Below are 14,488 nucleotides of genomic sequence, written 5' to 3'. Positions count from 1 at the left end.
TTCTAATCGCCAAGTTCTTCCTAAAGTTCAAATGAAAATTAAGTTTAAGAATAGCCAGGAAACTTTCTGAGAAAATAAGCAAGAAGGCAGGCAGAGGGACATATACACCTGCCAGTCAACACGGGATGAACAATGTTAGCACACTGACCTGATCTAATATTGTCTGAAAGCAAAAGTGTTTTCCTTAACTTGTATCATCATATAATGTAAAAAGTCAATTTCCATTGGCTTTAAAATATTTAGTCATTAAAGATAACCTGTGTATTTCCATGACTGCTTTATTTAATCCAAATACATTTTCATTGACCTAGAATACCAGGTTAAATAAGTTGTGAATGGTTCAATTTAGTGATGAATTTTTGCCTGATTGCCTTATCAGTTGGCCTACACTATTAAAAAATCACTATTTTCAAAAAATGCTCATCATCACTGGCCATCAGAGAAATGCAAATCAAAACCACAATGAGATACCATCTCACACCAGTTAGAATGGCGATCATTAAAAAGTCAGGAAACAATGGGTGCTGGAGAGGATGTGGAGAAATAGGAACACTTTTACACTGTTGGTGGGACTGTAAACTAGTTAAACCATTGTGAAAGACAGTGTGACGATTCCTCAGGGATCTAGAATTAGAAATACCATTTGACCCAGCCATCCCATTACTGAGCATATACCCAAAGGATTATAAATCATGCTGTCATAAAGACACATGCACACATACGTTTATTGTGGCACTATTCACAATAGCAAAGACTTGGAACCAACCCAAATGTCCATCAGTGACAGACTAGATTAAGAAAATGTGACACATATATGCCATGGAGTACTATGCAGCCATAAAAAAGGATGAGTTCATGTCCTTTGCAGGGACATGGATGAAGCTGGAAATGATCATTCTGAGCAAACTATCGCAAGGACAGAAAACCAAACACCGCATGTTCTCACTCATAGGTGGGAATTGAATAATGAGAACACTTGGACACAGGGTGGGGAACATCACACACTGGGGCCTGTCATGGGGTGGGGGAGCGGGGAGGGGATAGCATTAGGAGAAATACCTAATGTAAATGATGAGTTTTAATGGGTGCAGTACACCAACATGGCACATGTATACATATGTAACAAACCTGCACATTGTGCACATGTACCCCAGAACTTAAAGTATGTGTATACAAAAAAAGAATCTGTTAAAGCTGTAACTTTTTTAGTGGCTAGTTGTATTAGAGACATTGACTCTGTTTACTTCCTTTTGATTCTAGACATAGGATGCCCCTGGAATAATTGCTATGAGAGATTGTTGTTTTATTTTTACTTTAGTTTTAGGAATGTAGCTGTTATCATTCCATGTCCAGTTGCTTATCATAATGGCCCTGTATATACAGGCTGTTGAACTTGAATGCGATATGCTGATACCCTGCCCCGTGTGTTCTGGCAGACTGCTCATTGTAGAATTTTCAGATTGCTTTCCTTAGCTCAGCGGAGTCGAGAAGTGCTTTAGGAAATTTTCAATATCTAATTTTGATTTCATTTTCATAAATGTATCTGTAATTATTTAAAATCCTATGATCAAAAACTGATAGACATGCACATTCAAACTGTTAATACAATGGAGACAGCTGACATGTTCTCACGTTAACTCACTCTTTACAGAATTCAGAGTAAAGCTTTTCCTGCTTTATTCATGTGCTTGAACTTCTTAGAAGTAGGTTATAATTAGGAAGGTTTTGATTCTGGACTGATTTCTTTAAGTTTCTAGCTAAAGATGGGCACTGAGAATGCTTAATGTGAGTTGGCAAACCCCTGACGTGTGCTTCCCTGTGTTTGTCTTCTGAGATATAGAAAGGGAGCAAATATAGCACAGTTTTCAGCTAGTTAGCCCATTAGGAATTCTTTTGATTCATCTTGTCAGCAATCATTTGAAGTTCATTGCACACAACTGCAAATATTTGTGGCTGAGAATTAGGCCCTTTTCCATTTGATAATATATTAACAGATGTATATGAAAGGGATGGTGACTGGTCTGCGTATCACATTTGCTAAATAAAGAACATTATTGACAGGTAGGTATTTAAAAATTTCCTAGACCCCATCCCCATGAAAATGGTCAATTATAAAATAAGGTTCTCCATGTTTTACTCCAGAAAACAGCAGTGTTACTCTTGAGGCGTGATACAGGCCAGATGTGCTTAGGATCCAGGAAACAATTGTTCCAGCTCTGGGCTGGTGCTGGGAACTTGGGGGAAGTCACTTAATTTCTTATAGCTTCAGTTTACTGCCCCACTTCCTTCACAGTATTGCTTTGAGAAGTTAGTTTACCAAAGTTGATTTGACAAGCATTGTATTATAAACTGTTTCAGTTTCTGATATATTTAGTTATAGTTAGTATTTTCCTTCTTCCCCATTCTATCCATGTTTTTATGTTTTTGTTCCCCCAAATGTTCATTCCTCAGGGCATTACACTCGAAGAGTTTGACAGATTATCTTTTGATATGATTTTAATGAGCCCTCCATGCCAGCCATTCACAAGGTATGTGTCATAAATATTTCAGTGTTGTATTGGTCCATTTTGATGCTGCTGATAAAAACATACCTGAGACTAGGCAATTTACAAAAAGAAAGAGGTTTTCTAGACTTACAGTTCCATGTGGCTAGGGAAACCTCACAATCATGGCGGAAGGCAAGGAGGAACAAGTCACGGGCAGCAGGTAAAGGGAGAGAGGTTGTGCAGGGAAACTGCCCTTTATAGAACCATCAGATCTCATGAGACTTATTCACTGTCACAAGAACAGCACAGCAGAGACCTGCCCCCATGATTCAGTTACCTCCCACTGGGTCCCTCCCACAACACGTGGAAATTCAAGATGAGATTTGGATGGGGACACAGCCAAACTATATCAAGTGCTGAGAAAGTGCTTTTGAAGGACTTACTAAATCAAATCATACCATAGTGTCAAGCATGGACATTTTGAAGTTTATTAGCTGCATTTCATAGTTTGGAAATTTTTTCATAAATCCTTTTATCTACTTATGTTTGTATGTATTTATTTTTAAATAATAATTATTGGGGCAGGGTCTTGCTCTGTCACCCAGGCTGCAGTACAGTAGTATGATCACAGCTCCCTGCAGCCTTAATCTCCCAGGTTCAAGCAATCCTTCTGCCTCAGCCTCCTGAGTAGCTGGGACTAAAGGTATACACTGCCATGCCCAGCTAATTTTTAAATTTTTTGTAGAGATGGCATCTCACTATGTTGCCATGGCTGGCCTGAAAGCCCTGGACTCAAGCTATCCTCCCACCTCGACCTCCCAATGTGCTGGGATTACAGGCGGAGCTACCGTGCCCAGCCTCCATTCATATTTATAATTAAGCATTGATCACAAAGGAAATAGCAATTGCTACCAGATGAGCAAATTAATTTGGTCAAAAGTAGATATGCAATACTATAGGATACCTCTTTTATACTTACCTAAGACACAATGTTTATTTCCAGCCCCAATTACCTTAATTCATTTAAACTAATGAGCATTCAAGAATATCTTTCTAATACTGATTAAGCAAAGTGAATTTCCGCAATAAATATTCAAGTCCTAAATTGCTTAATTGTACAATTTAAAAGCTAGTTGAGCATGCACTTATGAACTTTACATTTCTTAAAATTCGTATGTACATTGAATAATTCTGACTTTTCATAGCAACATCATAATCTCTTCATTTAAAAAAATTACATATATATGTGTGTATATATAAATATTTGGCTATATGTTTCAGGAAATTGTATCTTCAACCAAATCTTGACTAATTCATCTTCATTTAGATATTTTTAATAAGAGTCTTTTGAATTATTTTAAATGATAATAGCAGTAGTAATCCTCTAAGTGTCTTATGCAGAGGATGTCATTTAATTTAACAAGCTTATGGGGTAGCCATTGCTGCTATAATGATTTTACAGATGAGAAACTGGGACATAGAAAGGTTAGTTTTCTCAAGGATATACAATTAAAGAATGTCAGAGCCAAGATTTGTCAATCATTTTATATATTCCATGATTTTAAGTAGAATATCATATGTAATAAGCAGTCTAATTCAACAAATGAATATTCTAATGCTAAATTTCCATCTAGGTTTGGATTTATTTAAACAATTCTCTAGGAAATGAATTCCCCAAGGATTTATTGTTCACCTACAAACCAGGCATTATTTTTGATGCTGTAGTTCCTGTTCTTTGGGAGCTTATAGTCTAATGGGAATGGCTGACAAATCATTATCTTATAATGTTATCTTAAATTATATTATAAGTTATATAATAAAAGAATGCTGAAAGTGTCACAGGAGTTCAGAGGAGAAAAGGGCTTGCCGCATACCAAGAGAAGGGAATTCTTTCAGAGGTGATGTCTGAACTGTGTCTGGAAGTAGATTAGCAGTTTATCAGAGCAGGCAGAGGCCATTCCATCTCAGGGTGGCTCTAGTGGAGTACGAGAGTGTGAGAGTGTGGCCTGCGGAGTACAGTGAGCAGGTTATACACAGCGGAATGCAGCTCCAACTCTGTGAAGCCTCAGGTCATACTGCAGAGGGCCCCGTGGCTTTCCTACTCCCACCTCCCCCTTGTCTTAGCACAACTCCAGCTGCTGATGACAGGAGTAACTGATTCTGTAGTCCTCATGTGAAAGTCTGACAGGAAAGGACAGAATAAGAAGAACTGAAGATTTCTGAGAAGTCTGTTCACATCCAGTCTAATCCCATAGCTGAACCTCAGGTCCACTGATGGTTTTGGTCCTGCCATCAGGTGTGAGGAAACTGACCGACAATGCCAAGTAACTTATTTAAGACTCTGAAGATAAATAGGATGCTTTTGAACCCTGGTCCTCTGTTCCTGCTGCTCAGACTCAATTCAAGTCTTCATTTCTGCTTTATCTTTGGTCATGTTGTGAATCTTATTTGTAGGATCTACTTGCTAACCCAAATACTGCCTGTTTACATGACTCGTTTTGACCCTAGTTACTCTAACCTCCTGCTTATAGAATCTAGCCTTCAGCTTAAGTCTCTCCTATTTACTTTGGACAAAATTGTGTTAGTTTTACCTACTGCTTTGATTGGCTTAGATTGGCCACCAGTGCCATTAGCTTCAGGTTGCTACTCCATTCAGCAGCTCATTCATCTGAACTCTCGTTATACCACCAAGGGGAGAGCAAAAAGTGTAGTCAGCCAGCACATGTGTGTGTGTTTTCTAAACAAAGTGATTTTAAGAGAACAGTTGGTTTTATTCTGCATTGACTTATTGTTCTTTTTTGATTAAATATAAGTCATTTGTCATATTGTTTTATAAAGATAAATTTTAAGTGTACTTATTAGGTATGTAAGGATTTTTTTTCTTTTCAACCTCTGCCTTCCAGGTTCAAGCAATTCTTGTGCCTCAGCCTCCTGAGTAGGTGGAATTACAGGTGTGCCCCACCACGCCCAGCTAATTTTTAGTAGAGATGGAGTTTTGCCATGTTGGCCAGACTGGTCTGGAACTCCCGGGCTCAAGTGTTCTGCCCACCTCAGCCTTCCGAAGTGCTGGGATTACAGGTGTGAGCCACCACACTTGGCCTAATTTTTGTATTTTTAGTAGAAACGGTGTTTCACCATGTCAGCCAGGCTGGTCCCGAACTCCTGACCTCAAGTGATCCACCTGCCTCACCTCCCAAAGTGCTGGGATTACAGGTGTGATCCACTGTGCCTGGACCCCTTTTTTCTTTTTAAATGAATAAATGTATTTTTTTCCCTGTAACAACAAAGATGACCCTATTTTTTATGAGGACCAACTTATTTTTATTCTCTGTTTTGACTTAAAAAGTGATTTGAGATCTTTTTATCAGATTATTGATAAACTTTGTGTGTGTGTGTTTTTTTTTACCCCTTTAGGATTGGTCGGCAGGGTGATATGACTGATTCAAGGACGAATAGCTTCTTATATATTCTCAATATTCTCCCAAGGTAAAAACTTTGGTTCCTGTACAAGCTTACCCTTAATTTGAAACTCTAGGTCTGGAAGAATGTGATGTTTGTCATTTTATAGAGGATAGCCATTTATACATGCTCCCTTGAGATATTGTGCATGTCATTTGTCTTCTCCTACCGTGGCTAATAGAATAACTGCAAATGTTTCACAATTCCACGCTTGCCACCACAGTGAGTGACAGGGAGTCACAGCCTAATAGCTAGATTCTACTGCCTCTGTTCATAGTGTTGTTGCAAATGGTGCTAATGTTAGTGACTGCTGTTACCCATGGCCTTTAAGTGCAAACCCTTAAAGCCACCCTTCTATATGAGTAGCAACCTTTTCAGTTGTCACCACAGAGGCTCTGTGTGAACCCGTGTTTGAGATCAACTCCAATGGAAATTAACATTTCAAATGTTAACTTTATCAAGTGTGCCATGTTTAAGGGAAAAATGAATAAAATATAAGTTGTCTCCAGCCTTATAAAATTCCATTTTAAAAATAGTTCAGAAAATTACTTACCTCATATTTCCCACAAGTAATGATTTTCTTTACTTTTTCTTCTTAGTAATGAGATATTTAGAATTCCATTTGTTTGTGTTTTTTTTTTTTTTTTAGATTACAAAAATTACCAAAGTATATTCTTTTGGAAAATGTTAAAGGTTTTGAAGTATCTTCTACAAGGTAAAAAAAATGTATTTGTCTTGCATACATCTTAGACTTGGTATATCTTATAGTAGGAACTGTTGTGAAATAAAAATCTTAAAAACCAGTGCATACATTCTGACATTTTATATGTTAAATGTCTTATTCATCAGTGTTGATTTTGACTAATAATATAAAGTATTACAAAGTTTTGTTCAACTGATTCTCTTCTCTTTTGATATTTTCGAATTTTTCTGGAGTAAGTGGTTAGTAAGAATGGCATTTCTCAATTTTAGCCATTTATATTGGTGCTTATTTCTGTGGAAGTAGAAATGTTTTCAGTAAGAATTGGTCCTGTTGGCAAGTATTTCTGCCCTACAGCTGGATGCAGGAAGAATCCCTGTTGGGGTTCTTTCAGATGGTGGCTCCGCTGGAGAGAAAGCATCCACCGAGTCCTTGCGTCAGCTGCTGTCTCTAACAGTGCTCCCATCTGACTGGCTACCTTGAAGAAGATAGAGTTCTAGTTCCCATGGCAGATTGATCATCACTAGATTAGCAATTCTAACTTTCATCAATTTGGATAATTTATCTGGCAGCTTTATTTATTTGTAATAAAGAATTATCTATATCTTTTGATTCAATATTATTTCTCAGGTGCTGAACTTAGTGAAAACATAGGGTCATTATCTTTCTAAACAAGTGAAGTTACAGTTTTCACTTAAAATGAGGTTTTGTGGGCCGGGCGCAGTGGCTTACGCCTGTATTCCCAGCACTTTGGGAGGCCGAAGCTGGTGGATCATGAGGTCAGGAGTTCAAGACCAGCCTGGCCAAGATGGCGAAACCCTGTCTCTACTAAAAATACAAAAAGATTAGCCAGGTGTGGTGGTGGGCACCTGTAATCCCAGCTACTCAGGAGACTAAGGCAGAGAATTGCTTGAACCCAGCAGGTGGAGGATGCAGTGAGCCGAGATTGTGCCACTGTACTCCAGCCTGGGTGACAGAGCAAGACTCTGTCTCAAAAAAAAAGAAGAGTTTTTGTGTACATTATTTAAATAAGAACCACCTTTCCAAGTAACGGATGAAAGCTTTCTTTTCTTCTTCTTTTCAGAGACCTCTTGATACAAACAATAGAAAATTGTGGCTTTCAGTACCAAGAGTTTCTATTATCTCCAACCTCTGTAGGTACCACAGTTATAAATGCTTATATAAATTATAATTTAAAGGCTTTTTCTCTCAAAGGAAATTTGATTCGATAAGCAGAATGGCTTTATTTTGGATAATATTATAGGTAAACTCTGAAAATAGTTTAGATTATTGGTCTTCCTTCCCGGAGAGTTGAGTGCATGCATATAAATTCATTCACACATATTTCATGAAAAAAATTATATAGCTTGAAAGAGAGACTATATTTTTCTTTTAGAGAGCAAAGGATAGCATATTTTAGAAATATGTCAAGTTTGGTATTTCCAAACTCGACGTTAATAATGTTAATAATTAATAATGTTAATGTTTCAAAATAATCCAAAATGGAAAACAAAACAAACATATAATAACTTTCTAATTACTGCTTTGGGGACATAACATTAAGTTGAAAACACTGCTTCCATTTCATGGATAAGAAATTTAAATAATTGATCATAATAAGACAAGTTATTTGACAGATTTGAATTTTGCAAGTATTGCTGTCAGCTTTTTGTTATTGTTCTTGTTGGTTTCTTGTGATCTTTAGTCATATTATATTGTTCTTTGCCCAGAAATTAATAGAAAACCCATTATAAAAATTCAAGATATAAGCTGTGGAAATTGGCAATATATTTGATTTCTTTAAATTTATTTCATATTTATTGCCTTTTAGTTTGTAAAACATAGTGAATCATCCTTTTTAACAAAATGAGGTAATAAATAGCCAAGAATAGCTATATTTGAATTTTTAAATTATTACTATATTATCAATAATGAATGTAAAAATATCTATAGTATGTCTTAGCTGGGAAATATAAAACGGAAGTGACTTGTAGATATATTTGTCAGCTTCAATCTTTAACTCATTCAAATAAAAGTACGAAGTAGCAGCTTAATAGTTTACAATATACTACAATGGAGTCTTCTACAAATCCATAGCAAATTTTGCTCTGGTAGAAGCTAAATGTAGACTCATATGAGTTTTTTGTTGTTGTTGTTTAACTTGTTGCTAAAGTTAGTACCGCTCTCTTTAATTTTCTAGAGTAACTAACTGCTTTGCTTTGCTTACAGCTTGGCATTCCAAATTCAAGGCTACGGTATTTTCTTATTGCAAAGCTTCAGTCCAAACCATTACCTTTTCAAGCCCCTGGTCAGGTATTATTATTGGAATTTTATTATGAATATTATGACTTATTTATTGTAAATATATATTAGTCTGCTAATTTATTTTCAAGAACTGCTTCATGAAGGTGTCTCTGTGTCCTATGGAATCTAAAGTATAGACCATGCCCTAGGTCTCTCTTCAAGGCCATTTTCCTCTTGCTACTTTTATTGGTTTAAACAAAACAAAAACAAAACAAAACAAATTTTCTATTCCTCATTGGAAAACAAATGAGTTAAAAAACTTATCATTAAATGGCCATACTGCCCAAGGTAATTTATAGATTCAATGCCATCCCTATCAAGCTACCAATGAGTTTCTTCACAGAATTGGAAAAAACTGCTTTAAAGTTCATATGGAACCAAAAAAGAGACCGCATTGCCAAGACAATCCTAAGTCAAAAGAACAAAGCTGGAGGTATCACGCTACCTGACTTCAAACTATACTACAAGGCTACAGTAACCAAAACAGCATGGTACTGGTACCAAAACAGAGATATAGACCAATGGAACAGAACAGAGTCCTCAGAAATAATACCACACATCTACAGCCATCTGATCTTTGACAAACCTGAGAGAAACAAGAAATGGGGAAAGGATTCCCTATTTAATAAATGGTGCTGGGAAAATTGGCTAGCCATAAGTAGAAAGCTGAAACTGGATCCTTTCCTTACTCCTTATATGAAAATTAATTCAAGATGGATTAGAGACTTAAATGTTAGACCTAAAACCATAAAAACCCTAGAAGAAAACCTAGGTAGTACCATTCAGGACATAGGCATGGGCAAGGACTTCATGTCTAAAACACCAAAAGCAACGTCAGCAAAAGCCAAAATTGACAAATGGGATCTAATTAAACTAAAGAGCTTCTGCACAGCAAAAGAAACTACCATCAAAGTGAACAGGCAACCTACAGAATGGGAGAAAATTTTTGCAATCTACTCATCTGACAAAGGGCTAATATCCAGAATCTACAAAGAACTCAAACAAATTTACAAGAAAAAAACAACCCCATCAAAAAGTGGGCAAAGGATATGAACAGACATTTCTCAAAAGAAGACATGCATACAGCCAACAGACACATGAAAAAATGCTCATCATCACTCGCCATCAGAGAAATGCAAATCAAAACCACAATGAAACCATCTCACACCAGTTAGAATGGCAATCATTAAAAAGTCAGGAAACAACAGGTGCTGGAGAGGATGTGGAGAAATAGGAACACTTTTACACTGTTGGTGGGACTGTAAACTAGTTCAACCATTATGGAAAACAGTATGGCGATTCCTCAAGGATCTAGAACTAGATGTACCATATGACCCAGCCATCCCATTACTGGGTATATACCCAAAGGATCATAAATCATACTGCTATAAAGACACATGCACACGTATGTTTATTGCAGCACTATTCACAATAGCAAAGACTTGGAATCAACCCAAATGTCCATCAGTGACAGACTGGATTAAGAAAATGTGGCACATATACACCATGGAATACTATGCAGCCATAAAAAAGGATGAGTTTGTGTCCTTTGTAGGGACATGGATGCAGCTGGAAACCATCATTCTTAGCAAACTATCACAAGAAGAGAAAACCAAACACCGCATGTTCTCACTCATAGGTGGGAACTGAACAGTGAGATCACTTGGACTCGGGAAGGGGAACATCACACACCGGGGCCTATCATGGGGAGGGGGGAGGGATTGCACTGGGAGTTATACCTGATGTAAATGACGAGTTGATGCATGCAGCACACCAACATGGCACAAGTATACATATGTAACAAACCTGCACGTTATGCACATGTACCCTAGAACTTAAAGTATAATAATAAAAAATATATATATATAAAACAACAACTTATCATTAGTATTGTTATCTTCCTCCTTCCCCCATAAGTTCCCTTTTGACTGTTGACCGTTTTGCATTTATCATTTTATCTTTCCCGTAGAAGCCATTGGTTACTTTTGATAAAATTTAATATTTTATCTTAAAAGTGGCTTACAAGTATTTTAACACATTGGTTGCATTTTCTTTAAAGCCAATGCTATTTAGCTTAATTGATTAAAATATAGTAATGATTAGTACAAGCTAGAATAAAATGCTCAATTGCTACAGATAGAATCTCTAATTATGTGAGCAGTTTTACATGCTTAGGTCAAAAAACGGGGATGGATAACTGAGTTTCGGCATTTCAGTGAAACTCTCCTTAACTTTCGTAGGTAAGGACACAAAAGTCATGTCTACTAATAAGGGATTGGTAGTGTCACCTCAGTCCCCTTATCATGTAATACTAATATTGCTCCCTTTCCATAGTAGCCAATTCCAAATGTAGAGTTAACACACCATATACATGTATTAAGTTAATATTAATTTTATACATTGACTTCAAAGACTTCATCATTAAAAATTCCTGGAATGGTTTTCCTTTTACAAAATAGGACTTTATACGTGGTTATATGTTTTGCAGAAGCAAGTTTTTCCCATGGGACTCATGAGTAGAAATAACCTTTCACAGTGAAAAGCGCTTTTCTTTTTTTAATTGCTAGTTTTCCTTTAGATCATAGCTATGTTTCGGTTTTTCCTTTTTAATGAAGGAGTATGGCAAAACTTGATCCAAAACACGTTCTCTGGAAATGTTAGTGTTGCTTTCTAAACTTCTTTTCCAAATAGGATACAAGTATGATTTATCTATATTCAGTACACTTTCTATTACTTTATTGAATGTTTTTATTAATGAATACTGTAAGCACTAATCCATGAAATAAATCATCTGTAGCCTGATGACAATATAGCTGTATGATTAATAACTTGTAATAACTTGTGCAAATACAAGTAAATCACAATTTCTGTCTTTTAATGGCAACCCCATAAAGACTAATGAGGTTTTTTTCCTAATGTTGACTGGACATTATTAATTTCTCTTATTTTTAATGAAACTTTTGACAATTTGTTTATTTTTATGTAATGCCAGGTACTGATGGAGTTCCCCAAAGTTGAATCTGTACATCCACAAAAATATACAATGGATGTAGAAAATAAAATTCAAGAAAAGAACATTGAACGAAATATTAGCTTTGATAGCAGCACACAGTGTTCTGGAAAAGATGCCATTCTTTTTAAGCTTGAAACTGCAGAAGAAATTCACAGGAAAAATCAACAAGATAGTGATCTCTCTGTGAAAATGCTAAAAGATTTTCTTGAAGATGACACTGACATGAACCAGTATCTTTTACCACCAAAGTCATTGCTGCGATATGCTCTTCTATTGGACATTGTTCAGCCCACTTGTAGAAGGTCCGTGTGCTTTACCAAAGGGTAGGTTTTAAAGATCTATTCATCCTGTATCCAAAATAACCAGGTTTTTTAAAGCTGTTGTTTCTTTAAGTTATTCTAAAAACAAGGAGCATTTTATAAAATGTTTTTGCTAGAATGATGTATTTTCCCTTAATTGCCTGCTTCATGTTCCAATAGAACACAAGTAAAAATTCCGTTTGGCAGAACATTATGTGCACCACCCACAAAAGTGCTCATAAAAGACAATGTCATTTGTTTGGTGACCTTCATAGGAGCTTAAATACCCATAGTGGAAACATGGTTTCTGTAGACTATTACTTGCTAATTCTTTTTTTTTTTTTTTTTTGAGTTGGGGTCTCACTCTGTTGCCCAGGCTGAAGTGCAGTGGCGCCATCTCTGCTCACTGCAAGCTCTGCCTCCCGGGTTCACGCCATTCTCCTGCCTCAGCCTCCTGAGTAGCTAGGACTATAGGTACCACCTCGCCCAGCTAATTTTTTGTATTTTTAGTAGAGATGGGGTGCTAATTCTTTAGCACTTCCGTGGTACATCATATCTCAAAAGAATTATGTTCACTCTTATGATCAATGTATAATAAGAAATTAAATTTTAATCTAAAGAAGTAATATTGAGTCATCTGGAGACTATAAGGGTAACTTTTAAATTTAAATTTTATTCAGGTTTTTACATAAGTGATATATGCCCATGGTTCCCAATTCAAAAGATAACTAAGATTGTAAGACTCCCTTCCATTTCTATCTCTTGACCATTCAGTTCTTCTCCCTACATGCAACCAATAATATCAATTTACTGTATAATCTTCCAGAGGTATTGTATCTGAAAGTATATTTAAATATCCATCTATATTTTATCCCCCTTTTTAAGTAAATGGTAGGATACTATATATATACCCCTTTTTTCACTGCACAATATAAATAGAATATTATCGTGTATCAGTACTTAAAGGACTGTGTTTTCATTGTATAGGTATATTATATAATTTACTTTACTGGTTACCTATTCATGAATATTTAGAGGGCTTCCTTTGGGTTATTTCTTGAACATTTAATACATTTCTCACTAATTTTTTTAAACCTAAAAAGGGGAAAATTAGAGCTTTTCAAGAAAAATTTTGGCTGGGCATGGTGGCTCATGCCTGTAATCCCAACACTTTGGGAGGCTGAGGCAGATAGATCACCTGAGGTCAGGAGTTTGAGACTAGCCTGGCCATCATGGTGAAACCCTGTCTCTACTAAAACTACAAAAATTAGCCAGGCGTGGTGGTGGGCGCTTGCAATCCCAGCTACTTGGGAGACTGAGGCAGGAGAATCGCTTGGATCTGGGGGGCAGTGGTTGCAGTGAGCTAAGATCACACCACTGCACTACAGCCTGGATGACAGAGTGAGACTCTGTCTCAAACAAAAAGAAAAATTTTGCCAAGGATCTCTATCTCTGCTTTCTGAATGCTACTCAACCTCATTTGATAGGTAGTTGTATGATTTGTCAATTCAGGCTTTCTGTTCTTACCTTCTAGTTGGCTATTAATATCTTGTATGATATCTTGTACCCCAATATAACCATACTAGACTCATTCTGACTTTATTATACTCTGCCCTTGTACTTCAGGGGAAAGAGTTTATTGCTTTCCATTACCTTGAAAGACTTCACTGGGCTGTTGTCAATTACCAAGTTCAATAGGTTCTGTTTAGGACTCTCATAAAATAAGACTTAGCAATTTTGTAATAAACAACCTTGAAATTCTTTTCTAATTATACAGATGACATAAAAGAAACCTGATTGTAAAATTTATTTTGGTATAGATACTATGTGTATATACACACATATTTATATGTGTAATATATATGAAAAAGACAGTTTGAAAAAAATTATTTTTTTCCTGGTTTGACTTTTTCCCTCTAATTCTTATTTTAAACTGTTTTCTTTGTAAAAAAGAAATAATGCTAAAATGTTGAACGGCCAGCTTGGCAATAATCTTAGAGAAAGACATACTGCTAATGACTTGCATTTCTGAAGTGTTTTATATTTTCTGTGCAGTTTTTTTATATAATGGTCTGATTGTTGTATGAAAGTGATCATAAAATCGTACTGTGTTAAATGACAAGCAGACATAGGCTCAGTGGCACTGTGTTTGCCATGGTGTTAGAGGGTAGGGTGGTGGGTTCCTGAGAGGAAATGATGGCTCAGACGTGATAAAAATGGCAGCAAT

The 14,488-nt window shown here is 36.3% G+C and overlaps 1 protein-coding gene across 5 annotated transcripts in view; it reads left to right on the top strand.

Moving 5' to 3' along the window:
* TRDMT1 (tRNA aspartic acid methyltransferase 1) overlaps positions 1–14,488 on the top strand; it is a 69,322-nt gene that overhangs the window by 42,328 nt on the left and 12,506 nt on the right. For 2 of the 5 annotated variants that reach the window (XM_010354756.2, XM_030941014.1), the window contains 6 exons: positions 2,452–2,528; positions 5,901–5,972; positions 6,595–6,660; positions 7,730–7,799; positions 8,875–8,958; positions 11,942–12,285. In XM_010354756.2, coding sequence (XP_010353058.1) covers positions 2,452–2,528; positions 5,901–5,972; positions 6,595–6,660; positions 7,730–7,799; positions 8,875–8,958; positions 11,942–12,285 — 713 coding nt within the window. The remainder of the gene's footprint in view (positions 1–2,451; positions 2,529–5,900; positions 5,973–6,594; positions 6,661–7,729; positions 7,800–8,874; positions 8,959–11,941; positions 12,286–14,488) is intronic. The other 3 variants (XM_030941012.1, XM_010354757.2, XM_030941013.1) reach the window with 3 other exon arrangements.

This window comes from Rhinopithecus roxellana, chromosome 11 (genome assembly GCF_007565055.1).
Source record: "Rhinopithecus roxellana isolate Shanxi Qingling chromosome 11, ASM756505v1, whole genome shotgun sequence".
NCBI lineage: Eukaryota > Metazoa > Chordata > Mammalia > Primates > Cercopithecidae > Rhinopithecus > Rhinopithecus roxellana.
The sequence above is the reverse complement of the archived record's forward strand: the minus strand, read 5'-3'. Positions and strand labels throughout refer to the sequence as shown.